The 14,859-nt window shown below is 37.4% G+C and overlaps 1 protein-coding gene across 1 annotated transcript; it reads right to left on the minus strand.

Moving 5' to 3' along the window:
* Positions 1-3,670: 3,670 nt before the first annotated feature.
* Positions 3,671-14,358, minus strand: LOC113227262 (probable 39S ribosomal protein L24, mitochondrial). Its single transcript, XM_026460164.1, has 6 exons — positions 14,231-14,358; positions 13,962-14,140; positions 12,518-12,635; positions 10,919-11,059; positions 9,986-10,117; positions 3,671-3,870 (listed from the first exon to the last, which is right to left on the minus strand). Exons 1-6 carry the CDS (start codon positions 14,324-14,326, stop codon positions 3,772-3,774), a joined length of 765 nt encoding a protein of 254 aa, XP_026315949.1. The 5' UTR covers positions 14,327-14,358; the 3' UTR covers positions 3,671-3,771.
* Between the last annotated feature and the right edge of the window lie 501 nt (positions 14,359-14,859).

The raw sequence follows: 14,859 nt of genomic DNA on the forward strand, positions 1-14,859 counted from the left end.
CTGTATGCTGAATAGACTGAGAGTCGTATTCTAGAACTCTACGCATTGCTCAAGTCAGGACTTGTATGATTTCAAACACTGGAAATACGACCCTAATTGCAAGGACTTGAGTATGGTTTTCAGTGCTCACTGCAATACTCAAGTCCTGCCAAGACTATTGAGTAGAGTTCTGGAATACGACCCTCAGTGTCGTGACGGCTCTGAGGTTGCGCTCGGAGCGCAGTTGTCACAGTAATGGTTTGGCAGAATAGTTTTCAAACAAATTAAATGACTTTAAGACTTTCGTGGTTATTCACTGAATGATTATCACTAATATCAGGTTTCTTACCACTTAAGAAACCTGCTATTAGTGATAATCATTTAAATTAAATGACATTTTTCGTCTCTTGTTCTGGTTATACGCTTGATGTAAATACTTGATAATATTGACTTGATAAGTATAAATTTTAAGGTTATCGGGGGAAATTCGAGTGATGTCGTTGTCAGAATTGTAAATTTAAAATTTTTATCGGGAGTGGAAATTGTATACGTACCTATTGTTCTCGAGATACAGAAATTAAAAAGTAAACTAATTTAAAGGTCTACAATCTGGTTGTTTCTTATTCGTTGACATAAGTATAATTCCGCTGTAATTGTAGCTCAAATATATTAGCAATAACCACGGAAGAATGGAAGTGCCTTAAACGTCGATTACTATCAGAACCGATTTCGCCAAAACTCACACGTTCCTTATTTGAAACACAACAAAATCTTGACATTGATTGGTTGTAGTTTCAAATTTAAAAAGAAATAAATTCTGGATTGTTAATATAATTTAAACTTTACACTTTGGCATGTCGTTGAAAGGTTAACACCATCAATCATTGTAAGTCAATCCCATCAATACCTATTATTACAAGTTACGATGACGTTTTGATATTATATTGAAATTTCAATCAATGTGCTGCCATCTAGCGGTTTATTGTTGAACGACGACGAGTTGGAGTATTAATATAGTTCTCTAAACAAGAAGCGACCATAATGCAGAGGCATAAGGGCCGTTTCCTCGTGCTCCTACCAGTAAGACTAACCTTTCCTTGTGCTCCTATCGTGACGCATCTATACAATAAATTTTCTAGGATCATCCCTGTGACACTTCATAAAATTCTACATAATATAACCTTGTAACTGTGAGTTCAAAAAAAGGAGGTACGCAATTCGACTGCATGTTTTTTTTTTTTGCATGTATGTTACGCTTAGGGGATGGAATAGAATGTGATGCGATAACTCCGGTATTTGTGAACCGATTTTAATGATTCTTTTTTTGTTGGAAAGAGGGTACCTCCAGTGGTCCCATTTAATTTTGAAGAAAATCATCCACCTCTAAGGGTGGCTGTTCACGCATGAAGATTCATTTTTATGAATAGCGCCTAAATTTTATTATAAGGAGCAATTATTTTAATGGTTGATTTTGCTATTCTCCAATTCAAGGCGTTTTTCTCTCTCAATGTAACTTTGAGTAGTGAGAACCGATTTTTATTATCTCCTGTGTCAAGTCCCGTATAGTGGCGAACTAGGGGATGAATCCGGGTTTGCGCACTTTCCGGTAACCGATTTCAATAAAACTTGGTAATTATATGTAATTCCACGTACGTTTGAGGTCGGTTTTTTTAGTACTCTGTACTGAGATTATTATATAAACTATTTTTATAAGTTTTCCCTAGTGCGGGACTAGGAGTGTGTTGCGTTATAATCAACATACTCTCTGACGTAGTGTTCACAACTTCCGAATACGCGGGAAATCTCCCATCTTGCCGTTCCGCGCATACTAGCGCCGTCTATACAGGGTTATTTTAAAATGCTAACAACCTCGCAGGTGTGTATTACTAACATCATGAACAACAACTTGTGTTCCATGACTTTTGAAAATTCATTATATTTTACTTTCATGCAAAAATAAAAATATTTAAATAAATTAAACGTTACAACTCTGTGACCGCAAAGCACGCAACAATCACACAGAGACAGTTTCATTCAACCGCGCTATGAGTACACTTATAAGCTAGAGGCGCGTGTGTGCGTGAGCTCTGGCGGCTTCGTCGCGTACGCGCGTACGAAGAGAAACCTGTTCAAACCGGGTCGAATATCGAGCGCCTTTTTAAAATAAGGCCCTACTCATGATACCAATTACATTACACAAACAACAAATTTCGTAAATTAATATTTTAAGTTAGAATACCAGAAAAACTTTACACACTTACGACATGATAGTCGATTACTGCAAATAATACTATATTTATATAACATAAATAAATAAACTCCATTAAATATTCAAGGAAGTACCTAGGTAATTGAATTAATTTTATTACCTAGGTATAAAACGCTATCGTCCTAAAAACAAATAGGTGCGTGCTACGGGTCGACGACTTTCAATGTTGCACTGAACACGTGCATTTGTTTGCCGTTTGATCACTCAAATCATGTCGCATGTCACTCGTATTCCCGCGAATTTCGAACCAAAAACTTCCAGAATACACTGTAACTACTACACCACAGAGACAGTCCCTATGGAAATAGAACTCTCGACCCCCAGACTGAGAGATAAACACTCTAAACACTACACCATTGTGGTAGGTTGCCAACTACGCGAACCAAACCCACGACCATCGGAACAAGAGCCTAACATTGTAATCGCTACACCATACAACTTACGGGAATAGAATCCACGACCACCGAAAAAAAAGCCTAACATTCTAATCACTACACCATAGAGGCAGTCATTAATGGTAATAGAATCCACGACCTCTAGATTGAGAGATAAACACACTAACCACATTGTAATCGCTACACCATGGAGGTAGTCAACTATGGGAGTCGAACTCACGACCTCTAGACTGAGAGATAAACACTAACAGCTACCTCCACGAGGCAGGCTGTCAATTACGGCAATCAAACCCACAACCACCGAAACAACAGCCTAACACTCCTACTACACCAAGTAGGCTATCAACTGTGGGAGTCGAACCCCACGATCTCCGGAAAACCTAACACTGTAACCTGTTTTCTAAAGTCCTGTGTCTACAAACACCCATTACATTATTTACAGTCTGTTTTTTTTTTTGAAGATGGAGCAAAATTACATTTGCAGTGTTAGCAGTTTTCGTAAAATAGTCATATAGTTGTTGTCGACAGTTTTGTCAATAAATAGCGAAAGTAGGTAAACTTTTGCCAAAAATGTCTGAATTGTGTTATAATGATCGATTGCGTTATTGTATTCTTTATTCTTATTTTGACGGTTGATATATTAGTAGCAAAATCAATTTTTAGTCATACACATGTTAATAACGACGACAGTCGGGTGTGATTATGTATATTACATTGAAAGAAAAACTTTAAAATGTCTCCTATGTTTATTTTTTATACACATACTGCTAAATTTAGTGTATGCATGTATGATTTTTCAAAAATTAACAAATCAAACGAACATGTGGCCAGCAGTTGGACGAATAATTGGCCGATGATGATTTAAATGAAACAATTCAACAAACAATATAATATTTTATCAACTGCAATCACTAGCTACTTGCAAGCGGGCAACACACACAATGAACTGTCAATTTACTCCATCTTCAAAAAAGACAAAAGTATATTTTTAGTTACCGCACCACGACGCGTTCGGTGTGTACGACGTTACTAATGTTAAGTAAAGAATACATTCACGATAGTAACTATTTTATTAACAAAAATTATGATTTTTAACTAATTAACATCGACACGTGTGTTCAATTTTGTCTAGTACCACCACGATTTGGCAGGTACTCTGTCTTCTTTGATGCCCATCTCTTCCATTATGTCCATTTCGAATGTACGTAATTTTGGTACAAATGTGATCTGAAAATAAACAATAATAGTTTTTAAATGCATGTGTCCATTAATATTTTGCTTTGTTTCTTAAATACTATAAATAAACAACTTTAAAATCTTCTAACACAAAAATATTACTCTGCCCTCGTCATCTTAACCATGGCCTAATAAGTAAAGAGTATTGCTAATTTCCATACTACAGATAGTAGCTCTGAAAAATGTACAAATTCCTATATCTAGATGGCGCCGATCAATAGCCTGAATCAAAATATGAATAATTCCGTTAATATAAAATATTTTGTAATATTATTCAAATATTGATCATGACCATTGGTGGGATAACGATGTTCTAAGTATATAAATACATGTATAGATTATATCGAGAGCGTCATCTGTACCGCGTCGCGCAAGCTTGGCATCCTGAACAAGGTGCACCGATTTTTTACTCCAGAGCTGCGATACCTGTTGTATAAAGCTCAGGTCCGAAGCAGCATGGAGTACTGTTCGCACCTTTGGGACAGCTCTGCCAAGTACTTGCTCGATGCCCTAGATGGACTGCAGCGCTACGCCTTCCGTGTTGTCAACGATCCTCTTGTAACTGAGCATGCGGAGTCGTTACAGCTTCGCAGAGATATAGCGTCTCTTAGCGTATTCTATCGCCTGCACCACGGTGAGTGCTCTGAAGAGTTATTCAACCTTATCCCTTCCTCTCCTTTCCATCAACGGACCACCCGTGCCGTGCGTTGCCACAGTTGGACGGTCAGTTCAATACCGTCCCGCACTAAAAAGTTTGGCAATTCGTTTTTATGCCGAACCATCAAATTGTGGAATCAACATGTATTCCCTCCCCTCTATAACATCGGGTCCTTCAAACGTAGTGTGAAGAAGCATTTGGCCAGTCCGGCAAAATGATAATGACGGAGTGAAGATATTTGTGTTTTCCATCCGTTACTCTCATCTCTGGACTGTATTCGCACTTTCCATCAGGCGCGGTGCAGCCATTTTGCCGAGTCGCAATAAAAAAAAAAAAGCTATCAGGAGCGACATACAGCTGTTAAAAACCACCAAATATTAATTAATTACTGTTTCGACTTCCGGATTTGAAAAAATGGTTTTACTGCAACGTAGGACAAAAGTACTGACCTAAGTAGTCGAAGTAGGATTTTAATTTCAATGTTGCTATGTAAAAAATGCAGTAGATAATTGACCTTTTACTAAAACGTAGAATAAAAAGGTAAGGAGAATGGTCACTCTCAGCCCCTCACTAGCTTTAGATACCGCAAATTGACCGATCGGCGACATTTGCTTGTAGAACTTAAGAAAAGAATTAATTTAAAATTTTATTTACGAGGGGAATTTTAGGACATTTTAGTTTGCATGAGAATCGTTGTGATTGCGTATTTCAATCACACAGTATAACAGATGTTCATAAATTCGAACCACTAGCAGAAATGTCGTATTTTAAAAGGAAAATTTTCACTCTAGATTTGTTTTAATACTTTTTACAAAAAAAAAACTACTGGACTCTTAAGACGAAAAAGTGCCATTTTTGACAGTTTTACCCATGTACGGCTATTTATCTTTATAAACATAATAAAGAGAGGAGTTTCTTCCATCCGAAAATCCGAAATTCGAAAAACGGAATTAGGACTATTCATGACTTAAAATTGTTTCCTGAACTTTGACAAACATGCGTGTCAATAGATGGCATAGTGTGTTACAAACTAATTTATAAATTAACGCTTTCTAGATGGCGCTAGTTCCCTGAACGTTATAACTTGGACCTTTTCACGGCCAGAGTGAATAGGCATTATCTAGGTGTGCATGCTCCATCGTCGACCTCATCGTCCTTTCCATCAGGTGAGATGGAGGTCAATGCACACTTACATTAGAATAAAAAAAAAGGAATTAAGAACCTCGACTCCGAAAGCCTTCAGTCTTCGACTTCGGGCTTCAAATAAGGGTCTCGTCTGTATTCTTAATTTACCGCCCTTAATGCACAATATACTATAATAGTAATCGAAGTGAAGTTTTACAATAAGGAAACGAAGGTAATCTGTGATGTACTGCACATCTTCTCGTTTCAAATTTTTTTTTTTCACTACCACGTGACGACGGATACAACAAGCGTAAGAATAGTGAAGGAAAAGAGAAATCGAGATCGATTAAAACATTCAATAATAAGGGGCCAGGCACCAGAAAAGACCTTGATAAAAATGAGGTTAGCATCGTCACAGTATATTAAAAAGAACGGACAGGCTATGCACATCACGGGGAAGGTCAATTCTCTACTAATAGCCTCGTCTCTTAGCCTGAGTTCAAATAAATGTCAAATGAAAATCCTAGGAAACGGTCTATTTAAAGTTTGTAGTAATTTATCGAATTCTTAGAGTTAAGCAATTGCTACACTTCAGAAATAAAAGTATTATGACTCAGACATGGCTATAGGACCTGTAAGGAACTCGAAATGTTGGTTGTTGGTTGGTGTTTCTAGTATGAAGAAAAATTATTTAAATTTCTAAGTATTATAAATATATAACAGATTCTGCTGTTAGGTTGTGTGTTAGCTACAAGGTGTTCTGTGAATTAGTGCGTTGTTTGGCTAATTTCTTTATTTCATATCCCCTGTTGACTTATTTTATGTGTATATTTAAGTAGTTTATGAGTGTTGTTAATTGTATTAGTAAGTAAAAGCTTTGTAACTTTGTTGTAAATGCCTGATCCTCCCGATCTGGGGGGAGGCGATGTTGAGCCACGTGCTCAGTCATCTCCTCGCCTGTTTTCGCAATCTCAGACTGAGGTAATGGAAGTAGATAAGATCATCCAAAGTAGGAAACGAGCCCCCACTGACATGGAATCATCTCAACCTCCCAAAAAAACCATTACCTCACAGTCTGTTCCGTCTACCCAATTTACATTCACCAACCCAGAATTCTTAAACAACAAAAACAAATACAGGGCACAAGATATCGCCCCATTCATTGTACATGTGAGCAAAACAGTATCGGACCCCTCTTCCGGCACCGCATTACGCCCCATTAAATTTGGCCATTTTTTGTTTAGGAACAATGTTAAAAATATTGTCAGAAATGGTACCCAAACGTGTTGGCAGAAATAGAATATCTCTTGAATTCAAAACGTTCAGTGATGCTATTGCTTTCCTTAACTACCCAGCTCTTTCTCCAGCCAAATATGAAGCGATTATCCCAAGTTACAGCATAATTAGACTGGGTATTGTCCGACAAGTTCCAGTTAAATGGACACTGGAGGAATTAGTTGAAGCAGTGGAAGTTCCAACTGGTTATGGCTGTATTATCTAAGGCACGGAGACTTAATAGGAAAACCCACGACAGTAATGGGTCACCTGTATGGGTTTCCACCCAGACAGTAGTACTAACCTTCTCAGGTCAAAAACTTCCCTCCCGTGTGTACAGATATTTCACCTCCATCCCAGTGGAAAAATATGTCCTACCCACAATTCAGTGCAATAAGTGCTGCCGGTTTGGACACATCCAAACTACTGCAGATCGGAGGCCCGCTGCTTTATTTGTGCACAAATTCAGGAAGGCCTACATTGCACCAAGGAAACACCAACCTGTTTACACTGCTCTGGACGTCATAAAGCCACTGGATCCCTCTTGCCCTTAGCAATCAAGGCAGAAACAAATAAATCTGCCAGATTCACCCAAGTGTGAAGATCTTTTGCTGACACAGCGAGGTTTGATTTAAATGAATATCAGCCTACACCCACCTCTCAGTATACTTCTCCGTCCAATCCATCTCCCCAACACACTTCCTACCGCAAAACAGTAGCTATTCCCAGGCACCAACCCCTCCCAGCTTCTAGTCCAGGGTATACTCAACAAGTTCATAGAGACGTAGTTACGTCTCCTAGTTCTCAACTAGGAAATGGATGTACACTCCCAAATAACTCCTCAATGCTTAACGATAATTTAATTTCTCTTCTCCTCTCGACCATCATTAATCTCTCAGGGCGTTTTAGTGACGTCCACCTACCGAACAACCTCAAAGATCAACTGTCTCAGCTCATTCACCTCACCTGCTCCAATGGCTCCCATTCTCCAGTGGAACTGTCGCAGTAGCAGGAATAAAGAAAACGAAATTAAATTCTACTTAATAAATACTCTCCTGACGTTTTCGCAGTCCAGGAGATGCGACGTAAACCAGGCGATCGAGTACGGTTTCCAGGTTTTTCGTGTCTCCGCGATGACAGGACAGACGGGCAAGGAGGCTCGGCACTCCTTAATGCAGTTGCTGCCAAATTGCTAAAGGTAACGTTTCTGTCGGTTTACCCATATTATTATTAACTACGAGAACCAGTCTATCCCGTTAAAAAATCAAGCCAGGTTTCTTGGAGTTGTGGTGGAGTCAAAAATGACAGGCGCCCATCACATCTCACATGTTGTTACAAAAATGTGAGAAAAATATTAATATCCTTCGGTCATTGTCTGGAACATGGTGGGGTGCTCTCCCTCAATCTCAGAAGCATTTGTACAATGCTCTGATTGGAGCTCATATAGATTATGGTTCATTTTTACTAGAACCATGCCATAAATCCTATTTATAAGATCTAGACAAAGTACAATATAAATCTCTTCGAATTATAACAGGGGCTATGAAATCTTCTCCCACCAATGCACTACAGGTGGAATGTGCGGAACCCCCCCTTATCTATCAGGAGACAATATTTAGCGGACAGATTCCTTTTTAAAATTATTCAAAATTCCTCCCATCCTCTATAAATTACATCAACTATCAGAATTTTTATCCTCTGATAAGTACTGGAGACATAAATCTGCACCTTGTCTGTTTCTTAGTCTTATTAAATTAATCAGGCTCCCCTGTCCAGTATATCAGTGTACCCTAAACCCTCTCTTCGATATACCCCATCTCTTATATATACTACTGAATTTAGGCATTGACAAAAATTCTTCTAACTCTGATGCTTAATTACAAAATACATCAATAATAATTGGAGCGATTGGCTTGTGATGTACACAGATGCTTCTAAAATGTCAGATGAAGGATGTGTTGTGTTGTGTGCTGCTGTCTGGATACCCAAATTTAAAATTATCCTTCATTTTAATTGTACTCCCCTTTCTTCTGTTTATACTGGGGAAACCACTGCTATCTTAGAAGCTCTTCTCTATATTGAGTCTCATAAGCTAGATAAAACTGTCATATTAACAAACTCGAAGAGTTGTCTCCTGGCAATTCTGTCCAATCCTTTCCGTAACAAATCCAAATTTCCCTGTGTTTTAAAAATTAGAAATGTGCTATGCAGTTGCTTCAGTCAAGGAATTAGAGTCTCTTTGGCCTGGATCCCGGGTTATTCTGGTATAGTAGGTAACGAGACCGTTGATCTGATGGCAAAAGATGCCACTGAAATTGGATGTCCTACTTACTCTCAAGTATTCTCTCATGACTTGCCCTTGCAACACAAAAGATGATGTCCACGTGAGAAGTCGAAAGAGAGTAGCAAATTGAAAGGAAAGCATTATGCGAACATTCAAAATGTCATCCCGAGTAAACCTTGGTTCTTTACATTTAACGAAGCATCCAAATCTTGCACCTCCACCATATGTAGATTTAGGCTCGGCCACTCGAGCGCCCCAGTTCACTTGGCTAAAATTAGGGTTCGCTTTGCGAATGCGGGCTGGACGAAGGAACTCCGGATCACATTTTCTTCAATTGAAACAAGTACCCAGTGACCTTGTACGATGTCCTCCCCTCATTCATTCTCAAACCCAAAAATTTTAATACGATTTTAAGTCTTGTGGATACGTCTTGCCTTAATGTCCTTTGTGATTATATAACCAGCACTAACATAAAATTATAATTTGTTCGTCCTGCCTAACATACTTACCTACTAACATTTATCTATATATATTGTTCTCCGTCCCTTTCAGGTAATTCAACAGCTCTGCAACTTTAAAACCTAATAAGAAAGTATTTTTTATATCACATTGTGCTCTCACAATACTCATTGAATAGCAGAGTCTACAGAAATCCTTAAAATTACTAAGCGGAAAACTCGATACTGGCGAAATCTAAAGGATAGCGCCATTAAGCAAAAAGAAGAAGAGGAAGAAGAAATATATAACATCAAATTGTATACTACCTTAGCAATAGTAGCTGCAGCGGTGTCCTTCTCCACATTGTCTAAGTACAGCTCTTTGCTCTTGTAGTCAATGGTCTCCTCGTTTGCTTTGGGAATTGGGATTATACGGCTGCTGGTCAAAGACACTCGCACCTGGAATAATTGTGAATAAATGCCTGTAATGACGTCGGTGTACGTTTTCAGCCAATTTTGGGTGAACTCTTGGTATATAATCGTTTATCATCATCATGAACCCACATACATCCCAGAGCTGGTAATGTCTCCTTTAAGTAGAAGATTTAGACAATAGTGTATGGGAACCCCACAAGTCTTTGAAGATTTATGCCAACCTTCTGCAACATGTTCAAATAACTAAAAAGACTAAGAGAGTCTAGAGAGAGACTAGACTAAAGAGCAAATTATCTGTTTGTACTGCAGGATATAAGTGGCAAGAGGTAAGGAAGACGACATATTTGGATGATGACGCAAAAACACTGTTGGCAGTTTTAAGCTTAGTCTTTTTACCAATTATAATTATACTTGTCACAACCCAATAGGCCCATTTTGACACCTGTCATCGCAACGCACCTAGGGATGTGAACCAAACAAATCGCTAAACAGATTACCCGATTGTCACCAGAAATCGATTCAAAATGTTACAAGTTTGTGATCATTTAGATTACATTTAGATTCATTGGTTTTAAGATTTAGATCGAGCAATTTACATTTCTTTAAACACTATAAGTAGGTAAGTGTAAAAAAAACGTTCGTTTCTGTGAATTCACTAGGTAAAATTCAGCAATCATTGTCTTTTTTTTTAATGCATTAACTTTTTAATCATTTGTTTGTTGTTTCATTGACTTCATTCCAAGTTACATTCTAGCGTCTCTCTTAGGTGTCAAGATGAGCCTATTACTTTGTGACAACTATGTCAGTATATATATTCTCAATTACCTTCATTCCCTCCTCTGTGTAGCGCCACTCAATCTCAGTGGGCTTCAAGCTCTCAGGGTCTACAAGCTTCACATCTGTTGTCACCAGAAGTGGGGCCTCTGACTGGACTGTTACACCAGGAAAGCTTTTGTCTTTACCTACCTGAAAATATTTTTATAACATCAAAGTCATTTAAATCAATGTTGTTTAAAATAGAGATAGATATTTCTTATCATCATCTACCCATTTATATGTCTCACTGCTGGGCACGGGTCTCCTCTCAGGCGAGGGTTTAGGCCATAGTCCGCCATGCTGTCCCAATGCGGGTTGGGGACTTCACACGTCTTCCGAGGGTTGTGAACTTTCGACGTGTAGGTTTCTTCACAATGTTTTCCTTCACCGAACAGCTCATGGTTTTTCAAATTTTAAATAGAATTTGACTAATAATAATAATTTTACTAATAAATTTCATATAGAAGAACTCAGAGGTGTGAGGCCTGACTCAAACTAACGGCGTCTGCTTGAGAGGCGGTAGGTCACACAATTAGGTTACCACGGCTTAAATCTCTGTAGGCTCTAAATATCTGTAAAATAAGCTGTACTACATTAATTTCGTTCTGTAAACATGACAAATTTAAAAAATTCAATATTTATTTCTTGTCACAATTTTTCTATTTTTTTAGAATATTAAGTGACAGGATGAACAAGTTGTGCGTTTGATGGTAATCTACATGCCTGTCTATTACAGTTGCAGTGCCACTCAGAGCTTTAAATCGCAAAGATCTGAGGGGCATTTCCACCGCGCCAGTCACCCTGAGACATAATTTGACAAGGCCCATGTGCCTTTATGAATATTTTATGCAATAAGATATAAATATAGATTTTAAGACTTTCGTGGTTATTCACTAAATGATTATCACTAGTAACAGGTTTCTTACCACGGTATAACTTCTTTTTATTTTCCCGATATTTCGGAACGGTTGCACGTTCCATGGTCACGGGTCAAGATATAAATATGAAGAAATTTTCTATATCATCTTTAAATTATATCAATATTTGACTCATCCGAAGAACAGAGTCCGATGTGATTATATAGCGAAAAGAGAATAAGTACATTACGAGAATAATTTCGTTATTCAAACTAAGGCCTATGTAAAGATGTTTTGAGAATTCATATATCTTATTTCGTTTCGGAAATATAAAACCAAACAACGGTTGAACAGACATTCACAGCGAAGAAGAACAAACGAAATGTACCATGTTCTGAGAACGAGTAGTCTTGCACATAGACCTTTGTTCTACGGATGAGTCAATATTATACTTAAATATAGAGTAAAAACAAGTAGTCATAATGTGATAAACAATTAGGATTACATTACTAGGATTACATTTTGACTACCTGTTTCAGCTTTTTGTCTCTCCCATGACAAATAATGAATTTTTAAATGGGAGCAGTGGTATTTACCAGCACTGACACAGTTGGCCAGGATCTGGGGCTCATATTCAAGAGCCAGCAAACAATATGTGCCACATTGAGCAGAGGGATTATTATTATTATTATAAATATATTACAGTACCGTCATGTTATTATTATTAGGTGCCAAGTTGTTGGATACTAACAATTCTAAGATGTGTGTTGAGTCCTTCAACAATGACCCAGTTGCGTTCCTGTATCACCTGACTGATGATTCCTTGCTTCCCTTTGTCCTTGCCCACCATTATTTCTACTCTGTCTCCTCTGGAAAAACAAAATAAATCAATGTTATTTTGATGAGTGAAGTTTGCATTTTTTTTGTTTTGTTTTGTTTTTTTTGTTTTTTGTTTTTGTTTGTTTGCAAGTTTAGCTTTAATTACCTCTGCTGTACACGCACTTCATTGTTAAGGTACAGGTAATGGAATTATTTAAGTAATGTGATTTTTTTTCCTTTCTTTTTGCCAACATTTTTTGATATATTTTAGCATGCATATAAGTATTGTAATTAATTTTTATTTCCATTTAGCATTTTATTTCTTTTAATGGTGTAACAGGGGAATAATTATAACGGACGTCCTGACCCTTATTACCCAACCCAGAAATCAGCCTAACCTTTAATGTAAAAGTCATATCCTTAATTTTCCATTTCAGGTTTCCGCGATTACTAAATAGGAAATGAAAGTATTTTTTCTGGATTTAACATTTTAATATTAGACATAACTATCTAATGATGACTTCCATGGTCAACAATCTGCTCTGGATGAGAAGGTCCTAAGTTAGAGTCCTAATTGGACCGATTTGGGAAATGAATACTTCTAAATTGGTTCTGGTCTGGGTGTTTTACGTAATGCCCTGGAGTAAATTCCTTTGCTCTGGTGCTCGTAGTACAGAAAATATCAGAATTTAAAACCACACTGTCTGGCATATTGTTATTATTATTACTAACACCTCACATGGTCATGGCTAATCTCAGTTAGCCGTGATCATGCGACTTATATAGGCCGAAATGTTGGTTTGTTTAAATACTGTTTTATTTTTGTGTTTTTAGGTCGGAAAAAATAGTTTCTTTTCCATTGTTCAAAAATTATTATGGAATACGAGAATTGAAAATTTTCAAATGAATTTCAAGAAAGTCTGCCTGATGCACATAATGAGGCAGGTTTTCTCGTTATTATTATTATTATTAAGGTGGTTTCATTTGAGGCCTATGCAGCGACTTATCACTGTGACCATTAACTTATCTATTGTGATCTCCACTAATTATAGTTCAGAGCCAAGGCTAATAGCATTAAAGAACCTAAGGATTTTCCTGGCTCCCAGTAAGGAACTTCGTACGCCCATTAGAGGGCAGCACTGGTTGAGGAGATACACAGGAGTTTCATGCGCCTTGGTGCTGAATACACATACTCTGTTTTGTCTCTGCCCAATATTTGACATGCCTGTGCTTGTTCAAGCCACAATGCCCAGTTAAGGTTTTGGTCAGCAGTCTGATGCTGGTATATTGATGTAAACTTTACTGTAGAAGTTATGTTCTAGCCTTATTAATTTAGTTGCATCTGTAGTTTTCAAGTAGTCAATAAAATGTCTTACTTAAAAAAGGTCCAGTCCTTAATAGGTTCAATGAAGACCTTCTTTCTATGTGTACCACGATCATTTTGCAGCCGGAATTGTCCGGTCCACGGCCGGTTTGTCGTGAAGCGGAACTTTTTACGGGCCACTTGAGCGTTCTTTAAAAACTGTGGATAGCCGCTCGGAGTCTTCCAGTAGACCTAGAAACATTCACCCAGGAGTAAGGGGTATTATTTATAGGTTATATTTATTTAAACCCGGGGAAACTCAATTAATTGTAAATATCCGACCTGCTCGTAACTTCTTTTCACGTATGATTCGGGCAAGTTAGAATATTTAATAGTAAGGTCGCCAACTTTTTTCGATAAATAACTGAAAATTCGCATTTTTTTTCGTTTCGCAACTTCCTAACCTAACCTATTTGACAATTTTGACAACTTGATTTGTATTTACGTTCCAATTATCGCAAAAGTTGTTCGTTTTCATGATCATAAATAACGTAAAAATACATTAATTAAAAAGTTTATAAGACTGATTAAGTGATAGAATAATTGACTTATAATTGTAAGTCAATGGATAGAATATATAAATTACATAATTAGTAAAATCATGTCATGTAAAACCTTCCTTTAATGTAATAGAGAAAATAGTTGTTTTTTTAATAAATAGCACCTCTGAATCAATATTTTTACACCAAATTAACCGAAATATTTAAATTTTCTCTTCTTTTTTTTGTTGTTTTGAATCCTGAAACTCTTTGATAAAACTCAGGGTCGTATTCTAGAACTCTACTCAATGCTCAAGTTAGGACTTGAGTATGATGCAAAGCACTAGAAATCATACTAATTGAGTATACCATTAGAGTCGTATTTCCAGTGCTTGAAATCATACTCAAGTCTGCTCAAATCCTGACTTGAGC

This window comes from Hyposmocoma kahamanoa, unplaced genomic scaffold (genome assembly GCF_003589595.1).
Source record: "Hyposmocoma kahamanoa isolate Upper Pololo Valley unplaced genomic scaffold, ASM358959v1 204, whole genome shotgun sequence".
NCBI lineage: Eukaryota > Metazoa > Arthropoda > Insecta > Lepidoptera > Cosmopterigidae > Hyposmocoma > Hyposmocoma kahamanoa.

Coding starts and splice junctions, on each gene's coding strand:
- LOC113227262 (XM_026460164.1), bottom strand. CDS start 14,326: ATGCGAATTTTCAGTTATTTATCGAAAAAAGTTGGCGACCTTACTATT. Junction 12,636..13,961: donor AAGGACTGGACCTTTTTTAA/GTAAGACATTTT, acceptor TTGTTTTTCCAG/AGGAGACAGAGTAGAAATAA. Junction 3,871..9,985: donor CTGCAGCTACTATTGCTAAG/GTAGTATACAAT, acceptor GTTTATTTTCAG/ATCACATTTGTACCAAAATT.